Here is a 15,418-nt window from a genome sequence, read left to right as displayed (position 1 = left end):
CCCTAAGGTAACTATTTATGTATTTTTTTTAATTGTACATTTTTACAAAAATATTTCGGGGGGGGGGGGGGGGGGGGGAACTACTGGGGAGAGTGGGAGGTAAGGGGTTAATTTTAAATGTAAAAAAAAAAAAAGTCTGTTAATGAAAAATATATGCTTGTAAATGTAATTTTACTATTTGGCCACAAGATGTCCTCGCGCATAACTTTCCTGTGCGTAGTACTACTACACAAACAGGAAGTAATGTGTGGATGTGTAAGTATCGTTTTTTGTGAATGACTGCCCTATCTCATTGATGGCGGCAGTCATTCACACTGGGACTTTGATTAATGAATGGGAACTCTGGGGGAGGCAAGCAGTAGTGCGCGACGTGAAGGGACATAGTAGCTATATCTCTGCAAGGAGAAGAGGGATTTTGCAGGGACGTAGTTGCTCGTCCCGGGGGAGGGAAAGTGGTTAAAATCTTCATTTGAAAGACGAAGCAAAACTTACAAGCAAAGGTCTGAATCATTGGTGATGGGAAATCTCCCTGACAGCAGGGTTGCCACCTCATCCTTTTAAATACCAACACATCTTAGTTATACAGGTTCTGGGGCTACTCACACATAATCAGTGCCTAAAGTGCATCTAACTAGCCACAAGGCATGTTTAATTCATATGTGCTCATGTGTTCATATTAGAAGGAGGTGGTGGCAACACTGCCTACCAGGGACACCGACAGTACTAAAATGTGACAGAGGTGATGACTGTTCTCCATGCTTTCCAGTGTTATGAAATGAGACTCTGTTGGCTAGAGTTTATTTTAAACTGACCCATATATAAGCATATATAATATAAGCCAGACGAAGGCTGCAAGGCCGAAAGCTTGCTTAATTTTATTCATTTTTAGTTAGCCAATACATGGTATCATCCTGGTTTAAAACTTCTTCCATTTATGTTAGACATATAGGACCACTAGTAATAATTATTAGGGTTCCTAGTATGCTGTTTTGATTTTTCTTGCTGTGAGTCACAATGAGTCACAGACTGACCCAGAACAAGCATGCAGCCAGCTGCACTAGATGTTCCTTCCTGTCAGCTGATTCACTAAAGCAGAATGCCAAGTAGCAAAGTTCCCCGACTCACAACAGTCCCACCACTCACTACTCCATATACATAGCTTCATGAGATGTCATTATTACTGTACATTTATGTAGCACCAACACATTTAAAAAGCGCCAACACATTTTTGAACAGTTAATGTCAGTGACTAGACCTGAGAGGAGCTTACAATCTAACACTGCTACTATATTCACTGTCCGCTCGCGTTTGCTGAGTGATACTCTCGTACGGCAACAAATGCAGTTGGACACAGGATTCAATAATCCCAGGGAAAACACACACACACACACACACACACACACACACACACACACACACACACACACACACACACACACACACACACACACACACACACACGAATGGGACAGTCATCATCAGCTGGATCATCCACAAGGCAATTCTAGGCATTTGCCTAGGGTCTGGAGAATGTCTAGGGGCCTGGTGGACGCTAGCCCCCAGCAAATCTTTCTAAAAAAAAGCCAGGTGACCATCAAGGGTTGACAAAAACTGCTGTCTTGCCTAGGGCCCCATTTCATCTTAATCCTTTTCTGATTGTCACAAAAGGATGGGCCAGTTTTTCCTGTGCCACCCTGTGGGAAGAAAAACAAAAAATAGTTTAAAGGGAACCTAATGTAAACATACAAAACCAGAAAATCTTATACTGTGCATGCACAGGATGCTCCCGGCAACGGGAGCGTGATCAAGGGCGCGCGGCCAGGTGCAGTGGCCAGCGACTGGCTCTTTTGCCGAAATCGAAACAGTCACTGCAGGGGACTGGGGGGTCGTTCTGTGATGGCGCGGGCACAGGGCGGCTGCAGGGGGCTGATAGAAGCCCCACATAAATGGAACTCTTCTTTTTATGTTCATTTTAGATTTCCTATAAAGCGTTAAACTCACTATGCACCATCCTTAATGATATCACACGGGTAAAAAAACTGTACTAATTTTGTACAGTGCCTGACATATCTAAGTGTCCATTAACGATACAATAGTTTCCTCAGATGTGGTAAGTAATCAGAAAGGTAATTATTGATTTTTCCCATAAATTGGTCAATTAGGACACTTTCTATCTTCACATACATTCTGATTAGCAAAAGTACTACTGCGCAGGTGTAGAACGATTCCGGCCACAGGTGCGCGAGGGGGGAGCGTGCACAGCGCCTGCGACGACTAATGGAATCATCCAGCCGAATAGAGAAGGATCCAGGCGGTGGAGGAGGATGGTGAGCAGGGCCGGGCCGAGGCAGAGGCGAGAGAGGCTCCAGCCTAAGGGCGCAGTGTAGGAGGGGGCGCACAGCTCACTTAGCTATCATTCTCTTATTGTGTTTGAAGCAGACAGAAATAAGAAAATGGGATACATGGCAGTGACTGCAAGCCAGATAACTAGAGATTAAGGTGTTGGGGGCCCTGGGGAACCTCTTAGTCTAATAGCAAAAAGTGTGACTGCTGGGGTGGGAGGGATGGGGGGCGCACTTTGGTGTCTCAGCCTTGGGTGCTGGGGGACCTTGTCCCGGCACTGATGGAGAGGGAGTGATTAGACTGAAGGGGGCTGGGGGAATCCCCAGGTATATATATTTTTTTTATGTTGCCCGTCTCATGTACACTTTAAAAGGAAATAAATATGGCAGCCTTCATATGTCTCACTCCACATAAGAAAAGTAGGAAGCACCCATCAGAAAAAAAAAATCCCTGTATATAGGAACCACCACCATGTGACAAAGTTTTTCCTATAATCTGCATTCTGCGCGTGTTTACATTAAAATCAAGTCATACAGTGCTTGCTTTTAAGCAAAACTGAATATCAGACATCTGTGCCTGTGCGTAAAATTCCAATAAACTTCTCTTCCTGGCATCTCCCATTAGTACAGTAAGCTGGTGCAGATGTAAATCACTTCACACTGTTCAGTAGTGCTGTAATCTGAGACACATTAGGGCTTCTCACTTTCCTCTGCACGGACAGAGCTGTATGTCAGTGATGGGGTTAAAGGGTACCCTTTTCGCGTTATTATTGACGGGACCCTGATCGCACTTCCATAGAGTGCACAATTCCTAGAACAGGGGGCTGTCACTGCAGACTCCCCGACCTGCCCCGCTGGATAATATGCAGATGACTTCAGCCGCCTGTCCAATCGCAGCGCACGATGGGCAGGGCAGTGGAATCACATAACGGATTGCAGAGAAATAAGGCAAAAGTTTAGCAGAGAGAAGTTTGCAGCAATGCCCTTACTGAGCCCTCTGCCAAATCCCTATAGGAAGGAAAGATAGGGGGCAGGAAGAAGGGAAAAGAGAGAAGGAGGAAGAGGGTGAAGAAAGCAGAGAAAGACTGTGCCGGAGAGGAGGGGGCCGGAGGCTGATAACTGAGGGGACAAGATGAGCCTGTTGTCAGCTATAGATACCACTGCTTCTGTCTACCAGCCTGCCCAGCTACTCAACTGGGTTTATTTATCCCTGCAAGATACACACCAAGCAAGTGCCTTTGATGCCTTCAGACCAGAGTCCAGCAATGCCTCCCACCCTGATCTGAACAGCTACTCCAAGAGCCCCCCAGATCTGAACTCTTCCATCCACTCCAGCTATCTCAGCAGTTTCCTGCAGCTCCAGAGGACTGAGGTGTGTCCCTCACTTCCCAAAATCCCCCTCTTCCTTCTGTCTGTCACTGTACTAACTACTATAGCTCATCACCCTTCACTAGCTCTCTAGTGCAAGTGACTGCTGAAACCGATCACTCTGCACAATCTATAACGACTTCTGCTAGTCTCTCTCTGTATTCATTTACACTAGGCTATGTGCTAAATTAGTTTGATGTGCCCCAGTCAGCTGTGGCAGCCTAGCAGAGCTGTGTGTCTCCCCCTCTTATGTTTGATGCAACAGTTATTGGAAATGTAAAGCTCCAAATGTATCTGTCTAGTGTCTTTATAAAAACTTGTGCAACTTGTAGGAAGTGATTGCAAACTATTCAAGGTTCACAGGAGTGCATGGATGTATTACTATTCTGATTATTATTGTGGAACTGTATGTTATTACAGAGGACATACAACAATTCATGTCACAAACTGCCCATAAGGAGAGTTTACACGCTGATCCACTCTGTAGTCTTAGTCTAAGGCCCAGGGAAACTAGTTACTACCATTGATTTTTACCTGCCATAACTACCATGATTTTAGGATATGGTATAACACCCACAAGAAATGCAGGAGATACACGTTCCACACAGATAGTGTGTTGGTCAATAATAAAACATGGGATTCTAGTGCTGCAATGCAAGTTTGCTAGTCGTTTAGCCATCTGGTGATCTACTCTATGCCACAAGCAGGGTGATCTGCTTTTAACATTATCACAGGGTGTCATCTACAGAATCCGCTATTGTCTACTCCGTATAGGACCCCTTTATTATATTAAAAGCATTTCGTTGTAGTCAGAATGGTTGGAGACTTTGGTGGCCTAGTGCGCCTCTTTGTAACTCTTCATAAAGTGTTTAGAAATTAAAAAAAAAAATCTGCCTTGCCTAGCACGTTTTATTTTGGGGCATCTGGCTTTGCTCTGTGCAGAAAAATTCCTTTATTTGCTTTAGATCAGCAGAGTCCAGGGAAGTGTAAGGATAATATTGTTGACAGTGTGATTAACCCAGTCAATGCCAAAAGACTTGGCAAAAGCTAGCACAACTCAGCCCTGACAGCTGCTCTTGTAGACAAATGGTTACACAGATTTCCCTGTGAGGGATCCCAGACTGGGATCTATCCAGGGCCTGTAACAAAAAGACAAGAAAGAAAATTCCATCAGTTCTATCCAAGTGGATTATACAAGTTTTAATAATTTAAGATTTTCCCTTTTTTTATGCAACTTCAAAGTTTTCCTGGAACCAAAAAAAATCTTACAGACCACGTTCAAAAACAAATATTCATCCAAAAATTTCAAGGGAACGTGAAACAATGTAGAACAGGGGTGTATTTGGAGGTCACAGAACCGCAAGATCTGGCTTGTAAAGTATGCCTCATATTTGTGTAAATATTTTTATCAGACAAAAAAACACTCTCTGCTACATATAGGACTAGTTCGGACGGACATGTTTATGGCTTTCCTGTGGTTCGGTTCCCTGGTGGTTGACAGCTATTGCCCTCCTGCCACCCTATGCATTCCAATGGAAGCGTTCAAAAATGCAGTTGGATTGGTGCTTGCATAAGTTTTCATCAACCACAGCGGTCAATCGCAATCAATCAAAGTGCTTGAATACTGCATGCAGTGTTTATCACTTGGTTCAGCTGTAGCACTGTTGTAATTGACTTGCATAGGAATATTGAGTGATGTCAGCGGGCACCACTGCCAAACACCTACAGCAGGCTGTTTTCAAGCTTCTGACCAACGCCTGCTGTTTGACTGCTGCTTTGCACAACCAGACAGGTTTATACAATAACCTCTACACAGTTGTCAGTAGCTCATAGGAGGAGACTGGGAAACAGTAACCACACCCCTGCCCAATCATCTTCCGGACTGGTCCTTATGGGTATGCCGGTCTCGGTAACAGTGTATGCACAAAAGATCAGTCATGCAACAATACTTTGCCAACATTTTAGCAGTGCTCAATGTGGTCTGCTATGACCCAGGGGAGAGTTGTAGCACCCATTAAGAGAAAGTTAGAAATGTCACTGTTCTCTAGCCTAGAAGCCTTACTAACTCGGGGACTTTGCATCTACAAAAGGCTTTAGCATGCTTATTGGACAGCTGGACATACTAAGGGCAAGGAAGAGCTTCTGGCCTTGAGGGCACAAAACTCAGTTTAAAGAAACAATATTATATAATATTAACAATATTAAAGAAATTAACATTCCCTATATATTTATGTATACATAAACACAGTGCCCTGTGTATCTTTACAGACTACATTGAGTAATTTTTCAAAAAAGATTCTGTGTTTCTGTGTTTTCTTTGTTTGCTTAGAGTGTATGAGGTTATCCTACGAAATGTCATGAATTGTCATAGCTGTAGGTGATAATGGGCAGTTAAACAGTTCATTTGTTTTCAAATCATTAATTTACAAATAATCTGAGGAACTTTAGCAAAAAGGGGGGAAAACAATAAATCTGTATTTATGCACAGAGGGAGATACTGGTTGCTTGGCGGATGGAAACAGCTGTTATATCCCACAATGAAACAAGGTTCACAGACAGGAAACTCAAGACCTAGGCCCTGACATCACACTTTGGGAGGAGTTTCACTACAACATCAGCCACATAGACAGGGGGGATCTATTTGAGAAAAGGTAAAGATTTCTTGTGGCAAAGGAGGTATCAGCTGCTGATTGGGATGAAGTTCAATCATTGGTTATGGTTCCTCTTTAAAGACTGCTTAAAGAGATCTTACAATTGTAACAAATTATAAACCTTTTACTTACACCTTGAAGCAGTCTGATGGTGCTATGCGTTTAGAAATTATTCCTCCAGTAGCTTTGGTTCTGTAGAGTTGCTCATACGTCACAGAACTGAACTCCTGCAGAAACATGATTGGTTTAATAAGGCGATAGATTGTGAAGACTGCTTTCCTGTGATTTGCTCCTGCTTTAGTCTGCACTGATTCAGACATGGAACATGATGACCAGCAAATCAGACTTACCAATCTATTAAAGAGACACTGAAGCGAAAAAAAAATGATGATATTATGATTTGTATGTGTAGTACAGCTAAGAAATAAAACATTAATTTCAGATACATCAGTCTAATTGTTTCCAGTACAGGAAGAGTTGAGAAACTCCAGTTGTTATCTCTATGCAAAAAAGCTATTAAGCTCTCCGACTAACTTAAGGCCCAGGCGGATCGTTGGTAACCAGTCTTATCACCCGAACGATAGTCTGTACACACGTCGGATTTGACGCGAAAACGTCCGAACGACGGAACGTTCAAACGACGGGTCGTTAGCTAAAATCCGACGTGTGTATGGGCCTTTAGTCGTGGAGAGGGCTGTTATCTGACTTTTATTATCTCAACTGTAATTGAACTGTTTACCTTTCCTCTGCTAGAGGAGAGTTCATTACTTCACAGACTGCTCTGAAAGACTCATTTTGAATGCTGAGTGTTGTGTAATGTGCACATATTATAGAATGATGCAATGTTAGAAAAATGTGTATTCATAGTACACAGCCAATTCATTATATCATATATTTTTTTTCGCTTCAGTGTCTCTTTAACTGATAGATTCATTAACGCGCTTCTCCATGAATTCTGGTACACATGGGCCACTCTAGTGCTCAGCTTCTTTTAGAGGGTAACTGAGTTTAACCACTTCAGGTTCCAGGGTTTTTACCCTTTAACCACTTTATCCACCACTACAGTATATCTACTGTACACGGAACAGATAAAAATGGCACACGCCACCAACAGTATAAAAATGGCGCCATATTAAGTTACATTGCAAAACTATATTTATTGTTTTATGGGTTAAAAAATGGCGCGCCGAAAAATGACGTATAAATATTGTTTTAATTAATCAAATATCGTTTAAAAAGTACATTATGGTCAATTATGATCATACTTCCTCACTGCGCAGCCATGCCTCTCGGCTTCACACTGGCGGTGTACACAGCGGTGATCCCCAGCTCCAACCCCCTCGCTTCTTCAACCAATTACTCGGGATCACCTCAGCCAGCTGTTCAGTGAGTTACAGCGCCGCTTTCCCCGGCTGCAGGTCCGGGAGACATGCTGAGCAAATCCAGAGCAACAGATGATTCCCAGCATTCGATAAATGGAAGTCAGCGAGCAAGCCTTGGTAGAACGCCTGCACAGCAGCCCCCTCACTTTTCTCCAGCTCTCCCAGGAATGATTAGTGGAGCCACATTGACATAACGATAGGGACATATTGCAACAGGATCTGGATAGGATGGCTATATGGGCACATAAATGGCAGATGAAATTCAATGTTGAAAAATGTAAAGTCATGCATTTTGGTCTTACCAATGGTCTAGCACCATACAATATAAATGGGATACAGTTGGGGACATCAAACTTGGAGAAGGACTTAGGAGTACTCATTGACAACAAGTTAAATAATCGTACTCAATGCCAAGCCGCTGCAGCTAAAGCTAATAAAATTTTGTGATGCATTAAAAGGGAAATAAAAACTCGAGATGCTAGCATAATATTTCCCCTGTTTAACTCTCTAGTAAGGCCACATCTGGAATATGGAATTCAGTTCTGGGCACCACATTACAGGAAAGTTATTGCAGTTTTAGAGCAGGTGCAGAGACGGGCAACAAAATTGATACGTGGGATGGAAGGTCTCACTTACAAAGACAGGTTAGATAAACTGGGTTTATTTAGTCTACAGAAAAGACGCCTTAGAGGGGATCTACTTAACATGTATAAATACATCAGAGGGCAATATAAAAGCTTGGCGGATGAGCTTTTTGTCCCTAGGGCTTCTCAAAGAACTAGAGGACATGGTCTGTGCATGGAGGAAAAACATTTTAGCCATTTATTTAGGAAAGGGTTCTTTACAGTAAGAGTGATTAAGATGTGGAATGCATTGCCACAGGAAGTAGCAGGGATGCTCGGATGTGCCTCATCCACGAATTCGGAAATCCGCGTGGTTGCAAAAAAAAATCCGCATTCGGCCCCGCCGCATGCGGATTTTCGTCCGCGTCCACGCAACCACGCAGATTTTTGCCCGTGAATGGCGTAATCACGCGCGGATTCACGCCCGGAGGCGGATTTTCTTTTAACGTTAATAACAAAGCCCCCATACATGCTACAGTCCCCCAAATAGCATGGATTATCGAGGTGATAAGGGGCAACATAACTTCAACATAAAAAATTCCCTAAAAAAAATTTTTTCTAGAGAAAATGGATTTTAAAGTGAAATCAACACTTTAAATGGGGCTATTAATTGGTAATAAGTGGTTTTAAAAAGGGATATACGCGTTAAGCAGTCAAAGAGGTGAAGGCGAGTTCCAATGGCACTTGGCGGCGAAGGTACCGCTGGAGGAGGATGAGTGGCTGACGGCAAAAAGGCTCCAGAGAGGTTTTTGTAATTTTTTTTTTTTTTTTTGCAGCAATTAGCAATGACATCGCAGCAGAGTTGTCAGTGGACACGAGCAGTGTGAACGCAGAGTGCAGTGGTGGTAGCGACTGAGTCAGGAGAAGGACTATGCGGGCGGTCAGTTCAGCAGCACAGAAGGACCACGGCAACATACTGGTGGTAGTAGTAGCAGCACAGCGTCATAGTGCTGGCCAAAAAATTAAATGCACCCGGTGACCCGGGCAGTGTGAACGCAGAGTGTAGTAGCGACTGAGTCAGGAGGACAAAGCAGGCGGTCAGTTCAGCAGCAGCAGCACAGTAGTAGTAGCACAGCGTCATAGTGCTGGCCAAAAAATTAAATGCACCCGGCGACCCGGGCAGTGTGAACGCAGAGTGTAGTAGCGACTGAGTCAGGAGGACAAAGCGGGCGGTCAGTTCAGCAGCAGCAGCACAGTAGTAGTAGCACAGCGTCATAGTGCTGGCCAAAAAATTAAATGCACCCGGCGACCCGGGCAGTGTGAACGCAGAGTGTAGTAGCGACTGAGTCAGGAGGACAAAGCGGGCGGTCAGTTCAGCAGCAGCAGCACAGTAGTAGTAGCACAGCGTCATAGTGCTGGCCAAAAAATTAAATGCACCCGGCGACCCGGGCAGTGTGAACGCAGAGTGTAGTAGCGACTGAGTCAGGAGGACAAAGCGGGCGGTCAGTTCAGCAGCAGCAGCACAGTAGTAGTAGCACAGCGTCATAGTGCTGGCCAAAAAATTAAATGCACCCGGCGACCCGGGCAGTGTGAACGCAGAGTGTAGTAGCGACTGAGTCAGGAGGACAAAGCGGGCGGTCAGTTCAGCAGCTCAGAAGGAGGACCATGGCAACTTACTGGTAGTAGTACCATAACACCAAAAAATTAACCAAGGTAGGCACTAGGCAGGTAGTAAATGTCTTTATAAAGGCAGGCATAGTTAACAACAGCACATGCAGCAGCCACTTCATGTCCCCCTGTGTCCGACAATAGGGGCCAGGAACTCACCTTCCACCCAAGCCTGGTTGATTTTCAGGAAGGTGAGTTTGTCCACAGAGGCGTGGGAGAGCCGAGAGCGCTTCTCTGTGACCACGCCACCGGCCGCACTAAAGCATCTCTCTGAGAGGACACTGGAAGGAGGGCAGGATAGGAGTTCCAGGGCGTACTGGGAAAGCTCGCTCCAGATGTCCAGTCTCTTGACCCAGTACTCCAAGGGGTCCACGGGGCTGTCGGTGTCATTGAGCCCGCTGGATGACCCCATATAGTCAGACACCATGGTGGTCAGTCGTTGCTTGTGCTGGTTGGTGGTGGATGCTGTGGCGGGCACCTCTGTTCTGGGCTGCTGCACTGCATACAGGCTCTTGCATAGGCTCTTCAGGTCTCCGGGGCGCCAGTTGCTGCTGCTGCTGCTGGTGGTTGTTGTGCTGCTAGTGGCAATGGCAGGCACCTCTTGCTGGCTTGGCAGAGCAGTTACAGTGGGGGTGGAATGCTGGGGGAATGCTTCCAGTAGTCTGCGCACAAGGGCCTCCTTCAACTCCCTTGTGCGTTGCTCGGTGGTGGATGGCGTCATTAAGTCTCCCAGCTTCCCCTTCAGACGGGGATCAAGCATCAAGGTAATCCAGATGTCCTCCCTTGAACGCATCTGGATCACCCGGGGGTCCCTGCGAAGGCAGCGCAACATGTGCACAGCCATGGGAAACAAGTGGGCCCTGCCAGCAAGATCTTCCTCGTCCTCGCCATTGTCCCATAACGCATGCCTGTCCTCTTCCTGTGCCATGTCGTTGTCCTCCTCAAACCGCCATCCACGTACAACGCCTGCTGCACTCTGCTCCTCCTCCTCCTCCTCATTCAGGTTAGGGACCTCCAACTCTTCCACTACCTGCTGTGAGCCCTCCTCTGAGCTGGACTGTGCTGCCATCTGCTCCTGTTCTTCCAACTGCCTCAGGGCTTCATCCCCACGCTCAATTAAATTGTCCATTGCCTGCTCCAGTAGACAAACCAAGGGCACCCACTGGCACACAGAGGCCCGCTCCTCACTGACCATCTTGGTTGCCTCCAGGAAGGGACTCAGCACCAGGCATACTTGCTGCATCAGTGTCCACTGAGTGGCAGTAATCATGGGGACTTGCTGGTTGCTGGGGACACTTGGGTCTAGCATGTAGGCCCTAAGAGCCAGCCTGTGCTGACACAGTCGCTCCAACATGGCCAGAGTCGAATTCCAGCGAACTGGCATGTCGATGATCATCCGGTGTTGTGGCCTTCCATACTGCTGCTGTAAGGTGGACAAGAGTGCAGAGGCAGTGGCTGACAGGCGGAAAAAGCGTACCACCGCCCGGGCATCCTGCAGCAGCTCGCTCATCCCCTGGTAGGTGCGCAAGAAGCGCTGCACCACAAGATTGAGCACGTGGGCCAAGCAGGGGATGTGCTGGAGGTTTCCCTGCTGCACTGCTGCCACCAGGTTGGCCCCGTTATCGGCTGCCACATACCCCACTTCCAGGCCTCTGGGGGTCAGCCACCTCCGCTCCTGCTTCCTGAGGGCGGCCAGGACGTTGGTGGCCGTAAGCCTCTCCTTCCCCAGGGTCACCAATTTTAAAAGGGCTTGGCAGTGCCGAGGCTTGGCGCTGCTGCTGCCGAGGCGGGCTTGCTTTCCGGGTGCTGAGGGAGTGTCGTGACAGGACCCTTCTGCATCCCCCCTGATCCCGCGTGGTGGCACCACTAGCTGGGCTGATGCGCTCTTGTCCTCCCCCCTTCCATCAGTGTCACCCAGTGGGCTGTAAAGGACAGGTAGCGACCTGTCCCAAATCTGCTACTCCACGAGTCCATGGTCACGTGGACCCGCTTGCCCACAGAGTAGTCCAGGGAACGGGCCACGTTTTCCACCGCAAACTTGTGGAGTGCTGGGATCGCGCTCCTGCTGAAATAGTGGCGACTGGGGACTTGCCACTCGGGGATGCCAAATTGGAGCAGCGTCCGCATGGCGCTCCCCTCCTGCACCAGGGAGTAGGGAAGCAGCTGTGATGCCATGGCCCGGGCCAGCAAGCCATTTAGTTTGCGGATCCGCCTGTGGCTTGGAGGCAGAGGCTTGGTCAGACCCTGAAAGGTGTCGCTCAGCAGGGTCTGACGACGCTGGGATGCAGGGGAGGCAGAGGAGAGAGACGAACACTGGCTGCCAGCCTCAATGTCTGTGTCCTGAGCAGCCGAGGTGGAAGAGCGCTTGCGTGCTACTACTGCTGCTGCTGTGGGGGATTCACGACCCTGAGGGAGGGAGGATGCTGCTGCGCTGGTGGGCCTTCTGCTCTCAGGAACCCCTGCCAGCAGTGCCTGCTTCCTCTTAAAGTCCGCATACTCGCGGCAGTGGCGGCTTCTCAGGTGGCCCTGGAGGGATGAGGTACCCATCTTGCTCAGACTTTTCCCACGGCTCAATCTTTTGCTGCATAACCTGCACACCGCATACCTTTTGTCATCAGTACATTCCTCAAAGCAATCCCACACTGGTGTCTTTAATTTACTGCGGCCCCCACTAGCAGAGGGTGCAGCGGAGCAATGTGTGGTAGTAGTTGCCGGGGGTTGCATGGTGGTGGTGCCGGCCGAAGCAGTGTCCTGTCTACTTCCTCCACGCCCACTGCTGCCGATGCCCCTGCCCCTGCCTGACATATGGCGATATCCTTGCCTAGGCCGAGGTGACTCGTCATCCTGCTCTGACCATTCTTCCACGGACTCAGCAGGCTGCACATAGTTAGGGTCCACAACGTCATCATCAGCAGCATCATCATAATCCAGCTCTTCCTCTGACTCCCCCGCCTCCTCTTCTGTCCCTACATCCCCAGACACAGACCCCTCTTCTTCATCACCAGAACTCAACAACGCTTGTGATTGTGGCCCGATCTCAATCTCTGCCACATCAGTCCCCAGTAAGTCCTGTGCTTCTTGCATCAGCAGGTTCCCAGATGCTGGACTGAGGGACAGAACGCTGTCATCCTGGGAGGGCTGCTGACCAGTGGGTGCTGGGGTGGATGTCACAACAAGCGTGGGATGTTGGCTGCTGCTGCTACTGCTTGGAGTGGTGCTCACAGTAGAGGTCTAGGAGGAAGTCATGATGTCCATGAGTACGTCAGGTTCCATTTGCTCAACCACCACACGGGGACCAGAAACTTTAAAATATTTGGACAATGGCGTCCGCTGACTCGGCCCAGGCTTTGCTGCCCCCTTTTCTGCTGCATCACGACCACGTACAGCTGGGCGTCCTCTCCCTGGACGTGGAGCAGTCCCAGAAGTGGCTGAAGCAATTGAACTCCCTTTCCTCTCACCCCGCGAAACCCTGCCAGACATGTTGCTAGTAATGAATCACTGGATGCAGTGGGCACAGTACAAGGTCACTGAAGGATGCAGTGGGCACAGCACAAGGTCACTGAAGGATGCAGTGGCCACAGTACAAGGTCACTGAAGGATGCAGTGGGCACAGCAGTGGGCACTGGATATACAACTAGGTCACTGAAGGATGCAGTGGCCACAGTACAAGGTCACTGAAGGATGCAGTGGGCACAGCAGTGGGCACTGGATATACAACTAGGTCACTGAAGGATGCAGTGGGCACAGTACAAGGTCACTGAAGGATGCAGTGGGCACAGTACAAGGTCACTGAAGGATGCAGTGGGCACAGTACAAGGTCACTGAAGGATGCAGTGGGCACAGCAGTGGGCACTGGATATACAACTAGGTCACTGAAGGATGCAGTGGCCACAGTACAAGGTCACTGAAGGATGCAGTGGGCACAGCAGTGGGCACTGGATATACAACTAGGTCACTGAAGGATGCAGTGGGCACAGTACAAGGTCACTGAAGGATGCAGTGGGCACAGTACAAGGTCACTGAAGGATGCAGTGGCCACAGTACAAGGTCACTGAAGGATGCAGTGGGCACAGCAGTGGGCACTGGATATACAACTAGGTCACTGAAGGATGCAGTGGCCACAGTACAAGGTCACTGAAGGATGCAGTGGGCACAGCAGTGGGCACTGGATATACAACTAGGTCACTGAAGGATGCAGTGGCCACAGTACAAGGTCACTGAAGGATGCAGTGGGCACAGCAGTGGGCACTGGATATACAACTAGGTCACTGAAGGATGCAGTGGGCACACAAGGATGTCACACTGTGTAATGAGATGCTCATATGCCAGCGAGCGAGCGAGCAGTGGGCACTGGGCACGGCACAAGGTCACTGACAGAATGAATGAACAGCGCTGGCAGAGAGTGGCGGCGCCGGCGGTGTGACTGGCTGCCTGCAAATAGTACAAGTGTATAACTGTCACTGGAATATACAAGTGAACACTGCAGCTGCACTAACCTGCCTGCCTGCACTCTACACACAGATAATCCCCACTCCCACTACACTGCAGCACTGAACCTGCCTGCACAGCACTACACACAGTTAAATAATCACTAGACTCCCACACTCCCACTACACTACACTGACTACAACTAACTACAGCAATCACTCACTGACTAGCTAACTGTGTACAGTATAAGAGCAGTGTTAGCAAAAAAAACGCTTTGTTTTTAACACAATAAATGCACTTGCTCAAACAACAATGGCCTGGAGATAATCCTCTCAGCACCACAGTCTAGTAGCAAGGACAGAGCTTTTCCATCATGGCCGCCGCTTTATATTCAGGAGGGGAGGGCATAGCTCCCCTCCTGTGATTGGTTGCTAGGGCCTGGCTGGGGCACTCTGATTGGCCTGCAATGTGTCACTTCCGCATAGTTTGACGCATTTCCGCAAACCACGACTTCAGCCCCGGGTTTCACGAGCGTGAATGCGGATTTCTGTCCGCATTCACGCGAAGCCGAAGTAGATTTTCGTGGTTGAAAATCTATTCACGGATTTTCGTGTCCGAGGCGGAATGCGTCAAAATGGTCGTGAATCCACGCGTAAGCGTGATCACGACCTGGCGGTGAGCACCACTGGGAAGTAGTTATGGCAAATTCTATACCTGCATTTAAAGGGGGCATAGATGCTTTCCTTTCGTTGAAAGACATCCAAGGCTACAATTACTAGTTCATGCCCAATGATGTTGATCCAGGGATTTTATCTGATTGCCATCTGGAGTCGGAAAGGAATTTTTTCCCTTTCGGGGCTATTTGGACCATGCCTTGTAATGGTTTTTGCCTTCCTCTGGATCAACAGGGATATGTGAGGGAGCAGGCTGGTGTTGTACTTTGTTCTCTGGTTGAACTCGATGGACGTATGTCTTTTTTCAACCAAAATAACTATAACTATGACATAAAACGATAA

General features: G+C 47.9%; 1 protein-coding gene across 2 annotated transcripts in view; it reads left to right on the top strand.

The window, feature by feature from the left end:
- Positions 1–3,308: 3,308 nt before the first annotated feature.
- ZCCHC24 (zinc finger CCHC-type containing 24) overlaps positions 3,309–15,418 on the top strand; it is a 223,995-nt gene continuing 211,885 nt past the window's right edge. For both annotated transcript variants that reach the window (XM_068255460.1, XM_068255459.1), the window contains exon 1: positions 3,309–3,714. In XM_068255460.1, coding sequence (XP_068111561.1) covers positions 3,475–3,714 — 240 coding nt within the window. In that variant the 5' untranslated portion in view covers positions 3,309–3,474. The remainder of the gene's footprint in view (positions 3,715–15,418) is intronic.

This window comes from Hyperolius riggenbachi, chromosome 10 (genome assembly GCF_040937935.1).
Source record: "Hyperolius riggenbachi isolate aHypRig1 chromosome 10, aHypRig1.pri, whole genome shotgun sequence".
Classification (NCBI taxonomy): domain Eukaryota; kingdom Metazoa; phylum Chordata; class Amphibia; order Anura; family Hyperoliidae; genus Hyperolius; species Hyperolius riggenbachi.
The sequence above is the reverse complement of the archived record's forward strand: the minus strand, read 5'-3'. Positions and strand labels throughout refer to the sequence as shown.